At 35.5% G+C, this 18,871-nt stretch overlaps 1 protein-coding gene across 1 annotated transcript; it reads left to right on the plus strand.

Moving 5' to 3' along the window:
- The first annotated feature begins 248 nt into the window (after positions 1-248).
- LOC137400146 (C-C chemokine receptor type 3-like) lies at positions 249-18,847 on the plus strand. The gene is made up of 7 exons (XM_068086462.1): positions 249-287; positions 7,560-7,749; positions 10,054-10,254; positions 11,656-11,800; positions 13,092-13,393; positions 16,231-16,491; positions 17,925-18,847. Exons 2-7 carry the CDS (start codon positions 7,580-7,582, stop codon positions 18,079-18,081), a joined length of 1,236 nt encoding a protein of 411 aa, XP_067942563.1. The 5' UTR covers positions 249-287; positions 7,560-7,579; the 3' UTR covers positions 18,082-18,847.
- The last annotated feature ends 24 nt before the right edge of the window (positions 18,848-18,871 follow it).

The following is an 18,871-nucleotide window of genomic DNA, read 5'->3' on the forward strand; positions in this document are numbered from 1 at the left end:
TGTTGTATGTCTGACCTTTAAAAAAACAGTTTCTCATCATGCATGCGAATAACTTTTTATTATTGCTGCTAATTTAGCGAGTTAACCAACAACTCTAGCGTTAGTAGCATACCTCAACATGCGTGACATAATGAGCGAGGTTTGTAATCAGTCATATCAAAGACTGATTGTTATTGGTCATTCCCAGGTCTCACAGGACTATAGCTGGCCACGCATGTACCAGCGGCAATATACTCGCTGCATGCTTCAACTGCGCAGGTTGTGCATGCCATAACAGACGTCATAAGGTAATCTAGAAGAAAATTGTGGGGTTGGAAACAGTTGTACTTTCGCATAGTGTATCATTTATGAGTGCGTATGACTTGCAGTGTAATATTGGGCAGTATATACATGTATAAATTTTAGCAGGTAACTTTAAATAATAAATGTTTAGTAGCATGTAGCTTTAGATATTAAATTTTTGGTAGCATGTAACTTTAGATATTAAATGTCTGGTAGCATGTAACTTTAGATATTAAATGTTTGGTAGCATATAACTTTAGATATTAAATGTTTGGTAGCATGTAACTTTAGATATTAAATGTTTAGTAGCATGTAACTTTAAATAATAAATGTTTGGTAGCATGTACCTTTAAATTTTAAATTTTTGGTAGCATGTAACTTTAGATATTAAATGTCTGGTAGCATGTAACTTTAGATATTAAATGTTTGGTAGCATGTAACTTTAGATATTAAATGTTTAGTAGCATGTAACTTTAAATAATAAATGTTTGGTAGCATGTACCTTTAAATTTTAAATTTTTGGTAGCATGTAACTTTAGATATTAAATGTTTGGTAGCATGTAACTTTAAACATTAAATGTGGTTTAATGGCTTCCATAAGATATTGAGTGCAGTGAAATATCTATCAGTATGATTATTTTACATGTAGTGTTTGGCAGTATTATGTTGACATGTATAACTCGCTATGGATAAAGGTGCCTAGTAATTTATGGTCAGGTTCACTGGAAGTATAAACTACATCATATGTTATTATAAATTATTTATTTCTTTCTCTGGTGAAATTAGGCATGTGCTACATCTATCCTAGCAAGCAACTAAATACCTCTACTATATTACGTCACTCCATAAAATATTTTATCCTCGTAAATTTTTTGGCTATTGTCTTGTCTATAACCAAATAACTTCAGATTGTCCCAAGCCAAAAACAGTTCTGTGCGGCACCCATGAGCTATGTATAAAATGTCATGCGAGGCCACGAATATAATCAGTTGTAAAAGACATGATTACAAGCTATTGCAATTACTAGTTGCAGAGAAAAATATTGCATTTGCAAAGTCAACCGCTTAGCAGCATTACTTTCTAAATTTCTGTATTTTTACAAAGGAAATTTCTGGGGTAACACAATTTGTTTTGGAATTCAGAACTTCTGTTATTGCTTTTCGGGTCAAAAATATTGCATTTTTGAAGTCAGTAGCTTGGTAGCCTCACTTCTTAAACTTAGGTAGGTAGCGGTTATCGAGCTGCTTCTGCTGCAACTGCTTTTATAAGACCTTTTGGACTAGAATCCCTTGAGATGGTTAGCTTTTCCATGAATGCCTTCACTTGCTGCCTTTGTCAATTAATATCTTCGCTTGCTGCCAGTGTCAATGATGTGTTTCTCTCTATAAAACACATACCGTCAGTTAAATTAGCTAATAACTTTTTACTTGTGTTATGTTCATATATGCAACTGTTAGAAAATATCGTAAAATTGGTTTTTTCGCTTCTCGGTACCATGTGAGGAAACAAGCGATCATGGTTCTCCCACACTTTCTAAAACCATGGCTTCTCCTGGCAGGTTTCAACAGTGATTTGCCATTGCCTTCTGGTGGCTGTTTGTATTGAGATCCCATCTCTACCTAGTTGGCCTTTTGCTCGCAGACGTTTGTCAGGTATTGTTTTTAGTCCTGCACGACACCAGCCTCCTCATCCACACTGGCGCGCAGATAGAGAGCCAGCTAAGTCGCCGATTACCTAACCTGGCAAAGAAGAAATTGTGGTTAGATGCCCTTTTAACACCACCAATGGTCCTTCTGTGACTCGAACCCCTGACCTACTGATCTTAAGCTAGCCCTAACCACTGAAACACGGCTGCTCCCAGAATTGATCAGTGCCTAGATATAAACTTATCTGCTGCTACTGATCTGAAGAAAGTAGCTGTTAGTATCGTAAAACACTCCCATACATCATTCCTTATCAGTTTATCCCACATTCTCAGCACAGAGAGTGCTAAACCTTTTACCACTGCTTTTAACCAGTTGTTTTAAAAGCTTGTTTAGACACAGGCTGCTCTAATTGTCCTTGATAGGTTAGACTGATGAGTATATTACAGCAATGTGCTGGTACTCTCATTACCAGTGAGCCACCTTGAAAAGTATTTTAGTACAAATATCTAGGTTTGTAGAAATCTCTGGCTAGTGATATATCACATGCTATACCACATGCGTTTAAAAGTATTTTTAAACACTTGTGGTAAGCTGAAACCAAAACAAAATGCCTCCTGAGTAAGATGTCACTTCAACAGTTCAGCATTACCATCATGTAGTACATACCATGTGTACGTGTACATATTGTACAAACCTCGAGTTCGCTTACACCATGTGTGCATGTGCATTACACTCACCAAAGTTCACAAAAGGTATATAGAGGTGTGACTATGCTTACTGCTTGAATCTAAAGTTTTACCAGCATTTGATGAAAATACTTATTGTACTGGCTAACCTTACCCTATTTTATGCACAAGTATTTTTATTATTGTTATTAAACACTCGGTGCAGGTTTCTTCGTCTCATTTTCCCAGCTGCCCCCCAGACGCTGATCATCTGCAATCGAACCATGTTTACTCCAATCATTGATTAGAGATACGTAAGGAAACCTCATTGCGTATGAACAATCATGCTCTACTACCCACCATGTTTACTGCTCTAAGCCCTGAGTAAACACAGGAGACAGCTGATCCAGCACTTTAACAGTGTTTGCTCTCTTTAGCAATAGATTATTTATGAGGGAAATCACTTAAAATGAAAAAACATCCATAAAATGCATTTCTGGTGAAAAAAATAACTAACTAGGTATATATAAATAGCTATTGACAAGTGGCTCTACACTTAGTATGAAATTAATTTACACAGTGTGTTTATAGAGACCTGAAAACGTTCTAGAATGGGCTCTAGCCTACATGTCCTTCCTTTTATTCCTTTTAGGAATGTGCTTGCATATAAGGTAAATGTTTCATAGTGCTCAGTATTGTATACAATAGGCATTCAGCGCACAAAAATAGCAGGCATAATATGGTGCAGACAATAAATAATACAGTAACCCACCATTACAACAGCATCAAAGGAAATACATGTCAGTCCAGCCATAGTGGGCGGAAGCTCTCTTACTGAACATCCCTGATAAAACCACTGGCTTTTCAGACACATTTTTACAGATTGTAACCAGAAGCCTTTTTGGTTTTCTCATCAGTCAAACCTTTTTCTGTGAGTTACTTGGTGTCTGTTACCTTTCGCTTATGGAGAGTTCTTTGCAAGCTTTGCTTGACATCTACACCTAATTTCATTTCAATAGACCGTAATAAATGAGCTTGCACAAAATTTTATTTGATTTTATCAGAAAGTATCGGTATTTTCTTACCATTTGCGACTGATTGCGGTGTTTGAGGTGATCCGGTTGCCAAGATGTTTTAAGATTAAAATCATCAAAACTGGAAAAGCTTCAAACTTAAAAAGCTCAGACTAAGCGAAAGTTCGATTATGACATTTATAGTTGCAAAGAAACGTTAATAGGCTACATACTTGTAGGCTATATGGCTATTGCAAGACGTCTGTTGAATTCCTTGCGATAGAAGTACATCTTATCTGTAGTTTATTCTAAACTAATCTATCAGTTTATTAGGCTATCAGATGACATTTACAGGTAGTTTAATTTAATTTAAAACTTAATTTTCTGATCTTCAAACTAAATTATTTTAAATTAATCTTCAATTTTAGTAAGACTAAAAAAATTCATAATGTTGTGAAAAGTTTTTATTTGCTTTTGAAGCTGTTAAAAAAGAACAGAATTTTTTGAGAAATCCTGAAAAGGATTTTTTATCTCACATTTAGCAAAATTAATTATAAGTGTTTTTATACAAAAAGCAACCAAATTAGCCTTAGTTCCATAATGACAGCATTGCTTTGCAAATTCTTATTAATACAAACAAGCTATTTAGATGATAGAAATGCCTATGGGGAAAGCGAGAGACCTTCTTAATGATGGCACCTCAGGCTATAGTCTAGTCAACTTTAGCAAGGTATTGTTATTACTACTATAGCTGATATTGCATGGTTTGCAGCCGGGCAATAACTGTCATAATTATAGAAAAGGTTTTCTATTTAATTATCAAAAAGAGATAAACATGTTATAAATGCTATGCTGCTTCTATTGTTCGGCTGCACAGGTGTAGGCGGAGTTGTTTTTGGAAGCATGCAGAGAGATCTCAGTAAGAACAGGGATAAATTTTGAAAGGCTTTCACGTTCATTTTCTTTTCTCGTACAATTAAGTTATTAGTTAAAAGTATGCTATAGGTGTCATACTTCCTAAACAAAAGTTTGTGATCTTTGAAATTGTATTGAAAATGAATATTATCTACATATTACTATAAGTTACCGCTAGTTGTTTCTAGTTCAAAATCATGTTTAATAGTTTTTACCAAGTTTGAATGTGAACATAACAATAAAATCTGGTTAAAAAAGAAAGTTATACAGGACTTCACAAGTTTCTAAAAATTTACTTTTATTGTCAATTTAGAAACCGATTCAATGCATAGTTATTATCTTATATAGACTGAAAGCCTTCCCAACTGTCATCTATTGTAAATCAGACATCTTTACCCTTTGCTGACCTGCTAGAATGCTCATCAGCTCCTAAGAAACTAGAGACTTTCCTAAAAAAAATTTCACACAATGGAGCTATTAAAATATTTTAGTGTTTGAACAGAAAAATTAAGTATTTGACAAAAAGCTGAGCTTTTGACAAAATCTCACACGTCTGCAGAGCAAAGTCATGGTGAGTGACCTAACTTAGCAGTTAAATAAGAAAATACCAGTTTGTACTTTTAAAAAACAGCAAACAGTTCAAACTGGGTCATTTTGAAATATTTTTAAAGTTTTCTGTAAGACTCGTAAAAGTTTTAAAAAAATCTCCGTAAAATCTTTTCAAGGTTTCTGTAAAACGTGTATATCTAAAAATGTAATAAAAAAAACTACAATTTCTTGAGGGATTAGCACTGGAGGTGAGACTCTGCCATGATTCACCAAGCTAGGTAGTTGTGATCCTCTTCATCGGCACGTGTTGATTCAGGACTATAGAAACATTGTATAACCCTCCTCAGGGCTATAGAGATCATTGTATAACCCTCGTTGCTTCTTGAGTCAGGACTACAGAGATCATTGCATAACCCTCGCTGCTTCTTGCCTGTCTCAGCTGCTATCTTTAGATGAGTGATTGCCTACAGTAACAACATACCAGTACACCTTATTATAGGTATTAGCTTGATTATTGCCCCTGTCTGTTACACTCGACTCACACCTGTCTCTAGCTTTGCAAGGTGAGGAGCTTACGGTAAGCCTCTGTTATTATAAACAGATAGATCGGACTTCCTAGATACCTGTTTTAACTTGAACTGAGACAGCAATATTCTTTGTTATGGTTTAAGAGGATATAGATACATGTAGGCTGTTTTAAGTGACCTTTTAATACTTCAGTATAGCTAATAGCTGTGAACATAGTGTATAATTGAGAATATACAAACCTGTAAGTGTATAGTTGCTAGCTATAAGCTTGCTCACAACGAGGGTTTCCTTAGACTGATTGTCTTTCATAATTCACGAGTTAGACTATGTCCTTCCTTTTATTTGATATCAAATACAAGCCATCATTCTTAGAAATATTGGCTCATAGACTTGCTTTATAAGAGTCAAGTTGGACCCCAAAAGGAATAAGCACCCTATCAGCTAAACTCTAATAAGTTTGTATAGAAATTGGCTGTGGGCCAACCTCTAACCAGTAAACCCACGATCATGTGGGCCAACCTTTAACCAGTAAACCCATGATCATGTGGGCCAACCTTTAACCAGTAAACCCTCGATCATGTGGGCCAACCTCTAACCAGTTAATCCTCGATCATGTGGGCCAACCTCTAACCAGTAAACTCTCGATCATGTGGACCAACCTCTATCCGGTTAAAAATGAACTCACATTAGATAAAAATTTTGTAGATTTTATCAGGAAGTATCGATATTTTTCAATCATTGGCATTTGTTTTTGATGTTTGAAGTGATCTGACTGCCAGGATGTTTTAAGATCATAATCAACAAAACTTGATCGGAGTTAAACGCTCGAAAGAAAAATACGTGCAAAATGGTGTCACTAGTTGTTATGATTGCTATGATTGCTATGATTGCTATGATTGCTATAGTTGCTATGATTGCTATAGTTGCTATCAGCTATTGGGTTCAAGTTGAATTGTTACTCATTTCTATTCTGTTGGTCTCTTTGCAACTATAGACTTCATAATCACACTTTCGGTTGATCTGAGCGTTTTAACAGCGATCAAGTTTTGTCGATTATGATCTTTAAACAACCTGGCAGTCAAATCACTTCAAACATCAAAAACAATCGCAAATGATAAGAAAATATCAAGACTTTCTGATCAAATCTAGTAAAATATTACAGTATGCAGGTTCATCATAAACCCTCGATCTTGTTGGCTAAACTCTAACCAGTTAACCCTTAGCTACCATCTTACGAACACTGTTACAAGACACCATGTTCGACTATCCAACCAGCATTTCCAAGTCTGCTATATTTGTCACCAGACTAACTTGAACAAAGGCAGGTGCCGGGACTGAAGAAAGAAGTATTATATAATATATATATATATATATATATACAATAAAGTATAGGCTAAAAGTCAGCATAAAGTGCTCGATACTAAAGTAGAGCTTACTATAAATTTGGTAAGAAATTTATTAAAAGGCAACTCTTAACAAACGTAGTGAACTTATATCTACATGTAGACATGCTAAGAAACACCTTTTACGAAATAGCATTACATAATAGACCTTATCCATCTAGCTTTTAATACCTGAGCTTTTATTTCAGCTTACCAGCTAATGCAGAATCTTGTGTATAGTCCTCACTAAGCATTTTATCTGATGAGTGTTACACACCTTTTGTGTAATACGAAACTTTTAGTAATTTTTTGCTTAGTCAAATTTTAATAAATTTCTTACCAAATTTATATATATATATATATATATAATATAATGAGTTACATGATTAAAAACTAAACATTTAACAGATGAATATAAATTAAATTGAGTTGAAACCGTTTCACTTTTACTTTATTGTAAGAAACGTTTTCTGTTGCATTGTTCATCTTTACATTGAAAAACTGGCGTATAGCTTTTGTGGTGAATCTTTGATTATGGTTGAATTCAGCCAAAGTTTACGACTGTCCTTGGTGTTTCAGATCTCAGTCAGAGGGCAGATATGAATGAGAGCTTATCAAACATTTCCGAAGTTGGTGAAGATGCCAAAGGAGCGAGTTCACCCGCTGCAACGGCATCAATTGATGAGAATTTGATGTACTGGATCCTATTGGCTGTGTCTACCATTGGATTCCTTATAAACCTTTACATATTCCTATTGGTTATCATCAGGTATGACTGAATGCAGACTTAATTGACTTGTATTCCATTGCTAAAGTTTCACTGTTTCTTCACAGTGGTAACTGTAATCATAGTACTCCTTAAAATAAACAAATTTGTTATTAATTCATAATTTGTTAAGTACCTATTAGATTAATTATGTCACTATGCACACTAATGGAAAACTTAGGGTGTTTTACACATGAATATTATAAAGTATCAGCTGATATTTGCATTTTTAGCCAGATTTTGTTCTGACTTTTATGGCAAAATACCTTATGTATATTATTTATATTATCTATTATTTATATTATTTATATTATGTATGTTATGTATATTATATTATTTATATTATGTATATTATATTAGTTATATTATGTATATTATATTATTTATGTTGTGTATATTATATTATTTATATTATGTATATATTATATTATTTATATTATGTATATTATATTATTCATCTTTTGTATATGGGAACAAAAGATTATATAAAAACTAAGTTTATATTCATTAAATAAATGTGCTAAATTTTACATGATTTGAACATACATAAGTTTACGTAGATAAAACTAGTCGAAAGTAAATTGTTGTCTTTGCAGTATTAGTAGCTCTTTAATACTTAGTTCACCAGCCCTTTTCCAATCACAGGATAGAATAAAATGGTTGTCCAATAAATAGATTATATATCTTGAGAATACTTTAGGTGGCAGACAGAGTGTCTACAAAACTTGATTCTCAAATATCTATAGTATATATGGTCTGAGATTATAAAGAAAATGAGTTTATGTCATAAATGACAAAAGACACAAAACATGATTAAATGGTGCCATAATTATGATCATCGCTGTATGTTTGTGTAGCCTCTGCCTCTATCTTCATTAGTTAATTTTTTAAATGACTAAAACTTAAGGCCCATGCACCATATCTCTCAAATCAATGTTTAGCTATGTGATAGACCACAATGATTACCTGTTTTGTCATCGTCACCAACAATAAGGTGTACACATTACAAGCAATTAACTGTCGGTGACTGCTAACCCACAACCAATAGAAATTACAAATTTGCACTCATGATACCGTGAGTCCTTTTGTTATCTATCGAGTGTAGTTCTTTGCTAAGCTCGCCGAAAAAGATTAACATTGACCTTCACAACTGTTGATATTGGATGCGATGTCGTCAACAAACAACCAATCAAAATGCTAACAGTTGCGTTCATCGGTCTGAAAGTTCAACACGTTGAAAGTCCATCGCATCGTTGCTAGCAACGATTACGTTGGGCGCTCTTCGCAAAATGACATCATGGGAGCTAATCGTTGCGGCCATCGCACAGCCAAACGTTGATTTGTTGCGATGATTGATTTGTTGTGATGTTGATTTGTTGATTTGTTGAAAAAAATTGATTTGAGCGATAGTGTGCACGAGCCTTTATCTGTGGAATAATTAATATCTTAATGTTTAATATCTTGAACACAAACGAAGTTTAGAATAGACATCAGCGACAATCCTGTAAAAAGTAAACAAGAAGTTGATAAATACCAAAAAATAATATCATATCAGTGTTTGTTTGTTGGTCTGCCGTACGTATTTCCAGTTATAATATGTAGAAATGAAAAACTTGCTTCGCACTTCAATTGAACTCAAAAACACCCATTCAGTAGAAAGCTGTGTTATCCACTACGCCAAAACAACCTTGCCATGGAACAATTGTGGTCATACTTATCATACCCGCCAATCTTTAATGGAGTGAAAGAAAACTACGCGCCTATGCATGCTTCACACTTCAACTAGCATGTTTGAAGATCATGATTGTATGAGAGATTGTGATGCAATCTATTTTTCTAATGCTGGGTTCAGACGGACGAACCCAGCATAGTTGCTTTTGTTATAGCAAAGATTTAAACTTGCTCAAGTCGCTCAAATTCATCGGGTAAAGAAACTTAGTTTAGAAATGTTTTCTAAATGTCATGTTATTTAAATTTGAAGCTATCAATATTAATGATAAAACAATAAAAAAGATATATCTGGAAGTGGTTCACAATTAGTCACAGCTAGCGCATGACAAAAATTCACTAGCCTGATGAGGAAACTCAAACAGGAAATACAATTATAATTACAGTGATACGTTTGCATATTTTACATATTTTTTATACATGTAGGTGTTCTATAAGGTCTTATAGATAAATTATAGATCTATAATTTTTTTGGATTATAGAATATATTTTATTTTATGGGGGTTGGAATGTTTATAAACTAATACAGAATTGAATGTTTCGTCCTCCTCTGCTATGAGTTCTGGCTCTGATTTTCAGACATAAATCCAAATGGAAGAAGCACCTGATACTACTGGTCAACATTATGCTCTGTGACATACTCATCTCTCTGGGAGGTCTGTTGATAGCTAGTGGTCAAATAACTGAGAATAGCTTGAAGACCAGCCCAGATTATTCAGGAACCGATGAACAGAATGGGCTTATCCGAAGATTTGACTGTACAGGAAAGGTGGCGCGAAAGTATGGTTGATATTTTCCCCGTAGTTTACAAAAGTTTAATTTTTGAATCATAGCAAGCAGATTACAGTTTAATTCTTAAGTGCAGACATTGAGAGAATACCTGGACATGTGCAAGACAATTCTATATTAGTCATTCGACAAGAGCGCACAATTCCTTGAGCTACTTTAACAAGATTGAAACAAAAACTTTTTTGATTTTATAGAACCACTAGTTCTTTACATAATTATTTGAAAGAGTAAAAGCAAACTCGCTGCCAAAACATAGCAGCTTCTCTCTTCTGGCATATAGTCCATTTGCTCACATTCTGCCAGATTGGTACGAATCACGGAGAGCATCACGGAAAGAAAATTTAATGAAATACCCTAAAAAGTTGACTTGCAACAAAATTCACATAACAGTTATTTGGTATTAAAAAGTTCAACCTGTACTTAATTGTATTACTCTGCTGTGTTGTAGGTGCAAAATATGTGGAAATGTGGTTACAAGCTCTTAAAAGCGTAAAAACGAACAGTTAATCGCAGCTATCACGAAAACGCCGTAGGTTGGAATCTCTCTCTAAAACGGCTCAAATGGGACTTTGTTGAACACGATGTGCTTTTGTTTACACTTTCATGCAACCTCATTCATCGAAATATTTTCATAAATATACTTTACGCATTTAATAAAACCATGTCTATTGTCCTTACGTGTCTATTTTGTCATTATTGTAATGCTGTCCGTTTGAGCACTGATATCTCAAAACTGCCAAAAAGTTAGTTAATTTTTTTAACCTCAGTTCGAAGAAGTGTTTATCATTCTCTGATAAACAGGAAGAGCATGCTGGTCACCTGTGATAGTCGAAAAATGCTGCAGGAATTGTTTGCACCATTTGGCAGCAAGTATGGGCCACATGATCAGATTACGACTAGATGATTAGACCAAGCTGAAACGAAACTGTAAAGTAGCGAGCATCTATATTTGATATGGGCTTTCCAGTAAAGCCCGAAGTGTTTGTCACAAACTAGTGCTACAAAACATTTTATATTGAGCCTTTTATTAACCTGTCAATTCACTTGATAACATCACATGTCAAAATAATAAACTCGTCAAGTTGAGTGGTTTTCAAGGGATTCCAACCTACAGCGTTTTCGTGATGGCTGGAATGACTGTTCATTTTTAGCTTTTAAGAGCTTGTAATCACATTTCTACATATTTTGCACCTACAACACAGCAGAGTAAGGCATGGTGAACCGTTTGATACCAAATAACTGTAATGTGAATTTTGTTGCAAGTCAACCTTAAATGACCAGCTGTCCATGAGTTGAGTTTGAACAAGGGCAGTATTAGCAGGCAGTTCCGTATATAAAAATAAAAATGATCCTTGAGTGATAATAAACGCAAAATGACCAATGGCTTTGTAGGATTTGGAATGCTGGAACTTATGCCAACCTATTCGGCCTGCTCCTGATGACGGTAGACCACTTCATAGCCGTGCGCTGGTCCCTCATGCATATCACTGTTATTACCAAGAAGTGGGCTGTGCAGGCAGTCCTTGTGGTCTGGCTGGTGAGTTGTCCTCCCAAATAATCACCGCCTACCAATAGATTCCCTCTGCTGATGACACAATTTTTTCATTAAAAATTTGAGAATATGAACATCAGCAACTAAATCCATTTTTAACTGTTGTTTTACTGATAGATTATTTTTAAATGGCAGCAAACCATTTTAGGTTACTTTCAAATGAAAATAGCAGCAAATAATACGAGTTTTTAAATACTGCTAGAAACTTAAAATGATGATATGATGACATCAACCAATTGTTTGATAATTGCATCAAATAATTTTACCTTTCAAGAGCACATGCAACATCTGGTAAAAATTGAACTCCGCACTCATTATGAGTGAGATCAGTGAGACCGTATTTAAACAAAAATATGTTTGCTCTCTACTAAGCTTTCTTCTATCTGCGTGTTATCAATGGCAAAAAGTTCTAGTGGGCCTGAAATTGCTACCAGTTTGGACTCTTCTGATTTTAGTTTCGGCATAACTGGCGAACTCTTTTTTTATAATCAACTTTGTCTGCTTTGAGAAACTTTCAGCTTTTAAAAATACTTCCAGTCAAACGCTCCTGCATATCTTTTAATTTCTCTGCAACCACTCCAGGTGAAGATAACTCCAGGTGAAGATAACTCCAGGTAAAGATAACTCCAGGTAAAGATACCATTGAAAACTTGTTTGTAGATCGGAAACATTTCACATGGCACAAATAAAAACTTGTTAAAAAGTACGAGGTTTTGGATCAGCGAGGGTTGAAGGTCAATACTGTTCACTGGTGTTACGCTTTTCAACAAATACCGCATGTGAATAGTTGTCTTGGAGCAATCAGGGATGGGCTGGTGACACAGTTGTGAGTAGCCTGTGATCAGCCTGAATATTTTGAGATATACATGAGCTGCCAGATGAGCTGCTTAAAATCTAGTCACAGGCTATTTCATGATACCGTTGCATAAATAGTTTAGCTTTCTCGAATGTTTGTTCTAGTTGTTTGCGTTCTAATTATGCAATAGAGTTTCCCAACTTAACAAAATGCGTACTAGTGATTAGGATTTGTCTGATTTAATTTCAATTTTATAAATAGTTCAGAGAACGATTGATACGTCCATTTTGACACAAATAAATAAAGTAGAGATGCTGCACCATATCTACTGCTTATGCTGAATACACTCAAAGCAGGAAAAGTTGCAAGACTCCGAGACTCTCCACATTCCTTTTACTTCAGTTGCCATGTTGTAGCGCACTTTCTCTTACCGAAGACAAATGTCTACCCGAAAAACTGTGCTAGTTTCTCTTTTTACAGTTGGCCGTTGTTCTAGCATTCCTCGAGGATATATTAATTGAACCAACGTATACTGAAATTATGGATGACTGGGACACCAAGTTCACAACAAGGTATTGCTACCAGAGGATTGTATACAAACACACCACAAATGGTATCTATACATTCGACCTAAATCAAGATGGACACACGGCTATAATCGCTGTGATAAGCATTGTAACCATATCTTTGACATTTGTCACCATGGCGACGGTTTATACATATATTGCCTACGTGGTCATCTCAATCAGCAGGAGAAAAAAAGCACAGAATAACAGATTCAGGTAAGACTTTTATTCAAATTTTATTAAAAACCCAAGAGCTGATATAAAACCGTGTTAAACAGTGGATCGTTGTTTTAAAATAGCATTTTAAACAAAAATGTGCGAAACACAAGGGTTTTCTGCGCAGCTCACCATATAAAAGATGTATTATGGCAGCAGGGCCTATGAACCTTACAAAAACAAACCGTTTGTTTCAAAACAAAAGTAATTTTTCCATAAAACAATTTACAACCCTTCAGCACTCTTGTTCACAAGCAGTAACGCAGAAGTTCAATAACAAACGCAATATTGATGTTGTATTGATGCAGTCGTCAGCTGATTGCTCAGTTGGCTATAACATTTAATGCTTACGTTGTTTTTTGTGGGCTGAGGCTTTGAACAATTGTGTTTGAAATTGCAGATATAATTGTGTCGTTCTACGTTAATCTTTTATGCATGCATTACTAATGAATATAAGTTCACTGCATGCTCTTGTATGTCGCTGCATGCATTAGTGTACCATTATTGTAACAGCTTCAAACTCAGAAAATGTAAATGTTATCTTGAATGTAACTTTGTTTTATTAAACTTATGAAAACGTTAAAAACTAGCTCACACTAATTCTCTAATTTTCGTCTGCGCTAGAAGTAGCAAAATTGTCCACTTTTTCTATTTTTAATCGTTGTATGCTTACAAGTATGAGATATTGCGTGATAATCAGCCTTTCAGCAACCCTTCGTGAAAAGGGACAATCAAAGGAGGCAATTTGAAGTTTGGTTTTTGGCAGAAATTGAAATATGAGGAGGTTATTGTTGTAAAAGGTTCAAATTCTCACTTCACCTTCAATAGTAGTGTCAAGTGTTTGTGTTTTTTAATCAGGCCCTGTCAAAGGGGCCAGAACTGAAAATACATATTTTACAAGAAATCAGCAATTTGGTTTTTCAATGAATGAAACAGATAGCTACTATGCTGTTACAGTTCATCATTAGCCTGAGTACATGAGTTTTCTCTGTGTCCCTTCAAAGATTCTGTGGGATGTACATAAGGATTGATTAAAATTAAACTTACTTGTCTCCCATTGGCATGCTTAGATATTTGTGTGACTCACAAATGGTCATACATCTTAGCCTGTTTTTGAAGCCACTGGTTCGCTGTTGGATCATGTATCTTTATTAACTGAGCGCAACACTTGCCACCAACCAAAAAAGAAAATCTATTACCGGTAGTTTAAAGAGAACTTTCACCTGTGCTGCTTGTTGACCCTTAATCCATAAAATGCTATCTCAATGGTTTCTGCATATCTATTTAGATAAAAAAAGTCTCTTTTGGAAGATGCAAATGAGTTGCTAGGCAGCTGCAGGTTTTTGAACAGTTTGAGAGTTGGTGAAAAAACTTCTTTCCATCATTATAGCGGTTGATGGTATTAAATTTTTATCTATAAATAGTAATAATGCTGGCATTGACCACACTGTACTATAGTTCTTTTATTTGTGCTACAAATAGGCAAAAATAAAAAAATAAAATGAAAAGCAACTCTTCACCTTTAAGTACGGCATCAATATAAGGGAACAAACCAAGCTGCTCTTGAGATCAACAACATTGAAAACCATTAAAAGGGAGGATTTCTATTGCCTGATTACTAGTTTGTTGTTTTTTTACTGTCACTTTTTGTACTTTGTACTGAATCTCTAAGTTTGCTCAAAACAATCCATAAACTTTGGCAAGTTGGTAAACAAGGTGTTTTGAAACGTTATTCACATTTTGTTGAGGTTTTTATTCAACATTTTAGGAGTAAAGTAAAAGTCTTGTGCCATGTTTGAACAGGTTCATATCTACGGCCTCATGTCAAATCACGGAGAATGTTTGTAAATATCACGGACTTGAGCAATACTACGGGAGGTCCAAGATGTTGGACTGAACAATTAAATGCTTATTATAACTGAAATCACTAACAGTGGCATCAGAGTTATCATTGCCATTTAAATAGCAAGCTGACGCTACCTAGCAAACAAAATATTAGCAGAGTTCTTGACGATGATCGATTGGGTGCAATACAATCATTTGTATGAGCACTGGCTGGGAGATTTACCAATAATCTTTAATCTCTGAGTTTAGACAGAAAGTGCCTGGACTGGGTAACTTATGGCTATAGATAAAATTAACTACATGTATTTAGATAGAATGCAGAGTTGCTCAGTCTTGTTACTAGATATCTTTATTCACTTTAACAGAATGGTGCCATAAGTCAATGTTCAGGTCCTTAAGAGTAGAGAGTGAGACCTATAGGTAATAAGTTAATGATGGAAATGGTATTTAGTCATGAATGACTAGCTGCAGTAAATGTATTACATAGTCAAACCAAAGGGCTCATCAATTTAATTGGAATCGCTGTCACTAAAGGCTTGTTCACGCTATATCGCCGTATGTAGACATTAAATTGACAATACTTGGGCTTATCGTCTGTGATAAAAATGTTCACACCATCACAAACCCTTCTGTGTTTACATCAGTGATTAATTCGCGGCATAGCGTTCTCATCATATATACAATCTGGTCGGGAAGACTAAGAAATACTAGTCCCGCAGCCAATCACCGCCAATTACTATCGCCGAAGTCTTGCGCATTGCACAGTCAATCGTGGATGCTCGGCAAATTATCGGCAAACAACTGACTTATCCGTGTCGTCTCAGTGATGTCATTGGTTTATGGTATACATAGTAAATAAAGAGTCGCTGATAGGACAATTCCGATAACTGTGATACAGTGCGCACCAACCTTAGCATTCCTTTAAAAAGCATGATGTGAGAACTTTACATGTATCAACCATGGTTACCATGGTTACTGCTTTTATGATTCAGCGCTACTCGACCTAACTTAAAAGGAATTGGAACAACTATCCTTCTCCTCTGTACCTTCCTGATACTCTATCTGCCTATAACCATATCTTACTTTGCACAAGTCTTTGGAAACGCGGACGAACTTAGTTATTGGTGGACTCACATCTTCAACATCCTCGTGACGATGACAGGAATTGCTGATATCCTTATTTACGGATGCCGAGATAAAGATGTTCAAGCAGCTCTTCGATGCGGCAGATCCTCCTCCTCTTCCTCCTCTCCGTGAGTGTACAGAAGTAGAAGCAACTGAGTGCTGTTAGATCAAAAAACTTTGCAGGAATTTTAAAAGCTGATAAATAGATTTTAGGATTTCAAAATTTAAGGATTGATGATCAGTTACTCATGTTCAAACTCATGTCTGCTTTCAGCAGTTTGTTTGGTTAGGATTTTTTTATTGAAATGGAGAATCAATACTAGCTCTTTACGGTACTGCCAGCGATTTTATTTCAATTATTACAATAGGAAAAAGTGTGGCTGCACAATATAGGCTTGTCATGTTATTTTGTGCAAGTAAAGTTTAATGGCTTTTCACTTTAGGATAGCAGCGGACAAGGAAACTTGAGAGACGAGTACGTAAATTGTCGGAACACAATTAGGTCGAGATAAAGTTCACATCTTCTGATCGGTCTTACCTGGCCTTGACCCTTCAAACTAAAAGTAATGCACGTGTGTGATGCTAGCGTGCGACGCGTGTGATGGTGTGCTATAAAATTTACTATTTAGGCCAGTGCTTCTCAATTATTTTTTGTCGCAACACCCTTAGATGAAAAAACGTCTCATGTCCCTCTTCGCCGCAATAGTAAATCGTATCATTTGTCTGTGTAACCCCGTATCCTTACTAGCCTTTAAAAGAAGAAAAATTGAAAAATAATGACCATCTAAAAACAAAGAATATTTTTACTCACTCCAACAAAAAATATTTAAAGCACATCTGAAATTCAAAAATAAAGTCAGTCATAGTGAGCGCTACATACATTTCGTCATATTTCCTTGTCATAGCTTTTCGGAGACGTTCTCCTGTCTTCTTAACTCCGTCTCCCCCGCCTGTCTTCTCATCACTGTTCCTGTTAAATATTTTTCCATGGTGTCACTTGAGGGTATGTATCACTACATTTCAAACTTCTGCTCTGTGTGCCGTGAGCATTCTCAGCGAAAACAAAACCTTTAGCTCATAGAGTGAGTGCTTTCTTCCTACAGCCTAATGTAGTGGAGGTATGATTGCACTTTATTCTAGAGGAGTAAAAAAATCAAAATAAAAGATTAAAAAAATTGTGGCACAAGGTCATACGTGGCCTCATAATGGAGTCTCATAACGCATCTCACTATTTGAGAAGCATTGGTTTAGGCTAAGCGATCGACTAGTCTAGTCCCTTCCCTAAACTTTCGCTGCTCTCATCAAGATAAGGAATTGCTGAATAGGCAGTAGTAACCGACCTCGTAGTTACTAATCTAAGTTTTTTTGATATATTTAAAAACATGCTACACATTGATTGGAATTAAAAGCGGCAGCTGAAGATGATGTTTTGCCAAAAAGATTTCAGTTAAAATCTGTATAAACAAACATTCAAAATACATAAAGTTACCATTTGACAGGTCAGAGCTAGAGTGGAGTTCTTGCTGGTTTTCATCAACATAGTCCAAATATTTACTTGCAGGTACCAAACAACACAAGTGACTAGTAAGAGAACTTCTCAAAGTCAACTATCTGTGCACGCTGCTCGACGCACATCCCGCGCTCACAGTGAGAAACATGGCTACAGCCTGTCACCGTCCCCTATCAGTGCATCTTGCAATTCATTACGCACTCCATAGGTCTGACCTAGTTGGTCCTAATTGGTCATAGAAGCAGTTAAATCTCACTTTTGGTTGGGTACCCATCCAACCACTGTCATCTATCAGCTCGTGTACCACTCTCATAGTAGTAAATATGTCAGTGCGTGTACTATTCTCAAGGTGGTTCCCATTTATAAGTGCGTATACATGCCTGTCAATGTGTATAAAACCTTTTTCAGTAATATTATCTATACTAGCATCTGTACAATTATCTCAGGGCGAACAATTCCTAGTATACTTTATTGCGCGTTGCATGGTTGGTAGATAATCTATAATAGCGATTGGCTACCAACAGTCATGTAAACTCTGTACCTAGTCTATCTGTACTTCTACTGCCTTGTTCTGTTTTCTCGGTCTAGGTACCAAGTAAGTATACACATCTCATTTCCATCTTTATTTCATAACATTACACAATCTATACCTTGAGATAAATGAAATATTATTCCTGTGAAGTCTCGACCGAGTAGGACAAAAGGTGTGAGCTGTAGAGCTGGCATCTCATATTGATGCCTTTGATCCATAGCTGACTCCAAGGGTTACAGAGAGATACTCAGGCTACGGATAGCTCTGATCACATATTGTTCCTATCAATTTGGTGATACCGTCACCAGAAAGCTTTGAGCATTGATGCATTAGCCTTGCCTAGCGTGTTGTAATCTATTGTTAATTTCATTTGTGATATATTTAGCTAAAGTTTATCAGAAGCTATGTATGTATAACAGATTAATTATAAAAATTTCAAATATTAGAGAATAAACTGCAGTATAAG

Source organism: Watersipora subatra, chromosome 7 (genome assembly GCF_963576615.1).
Source record: "Watersipora subatra chromosome 7, tzWatSuba1.1, whole genome shotgun sequence".
NCBI classification, from domain to species: Eukaryota; Metazoa; Bryozoa; class Gymnolaemata; order Cheilostomatida; family Watersiporidae; genus Watersipora; species Watersipora subatra.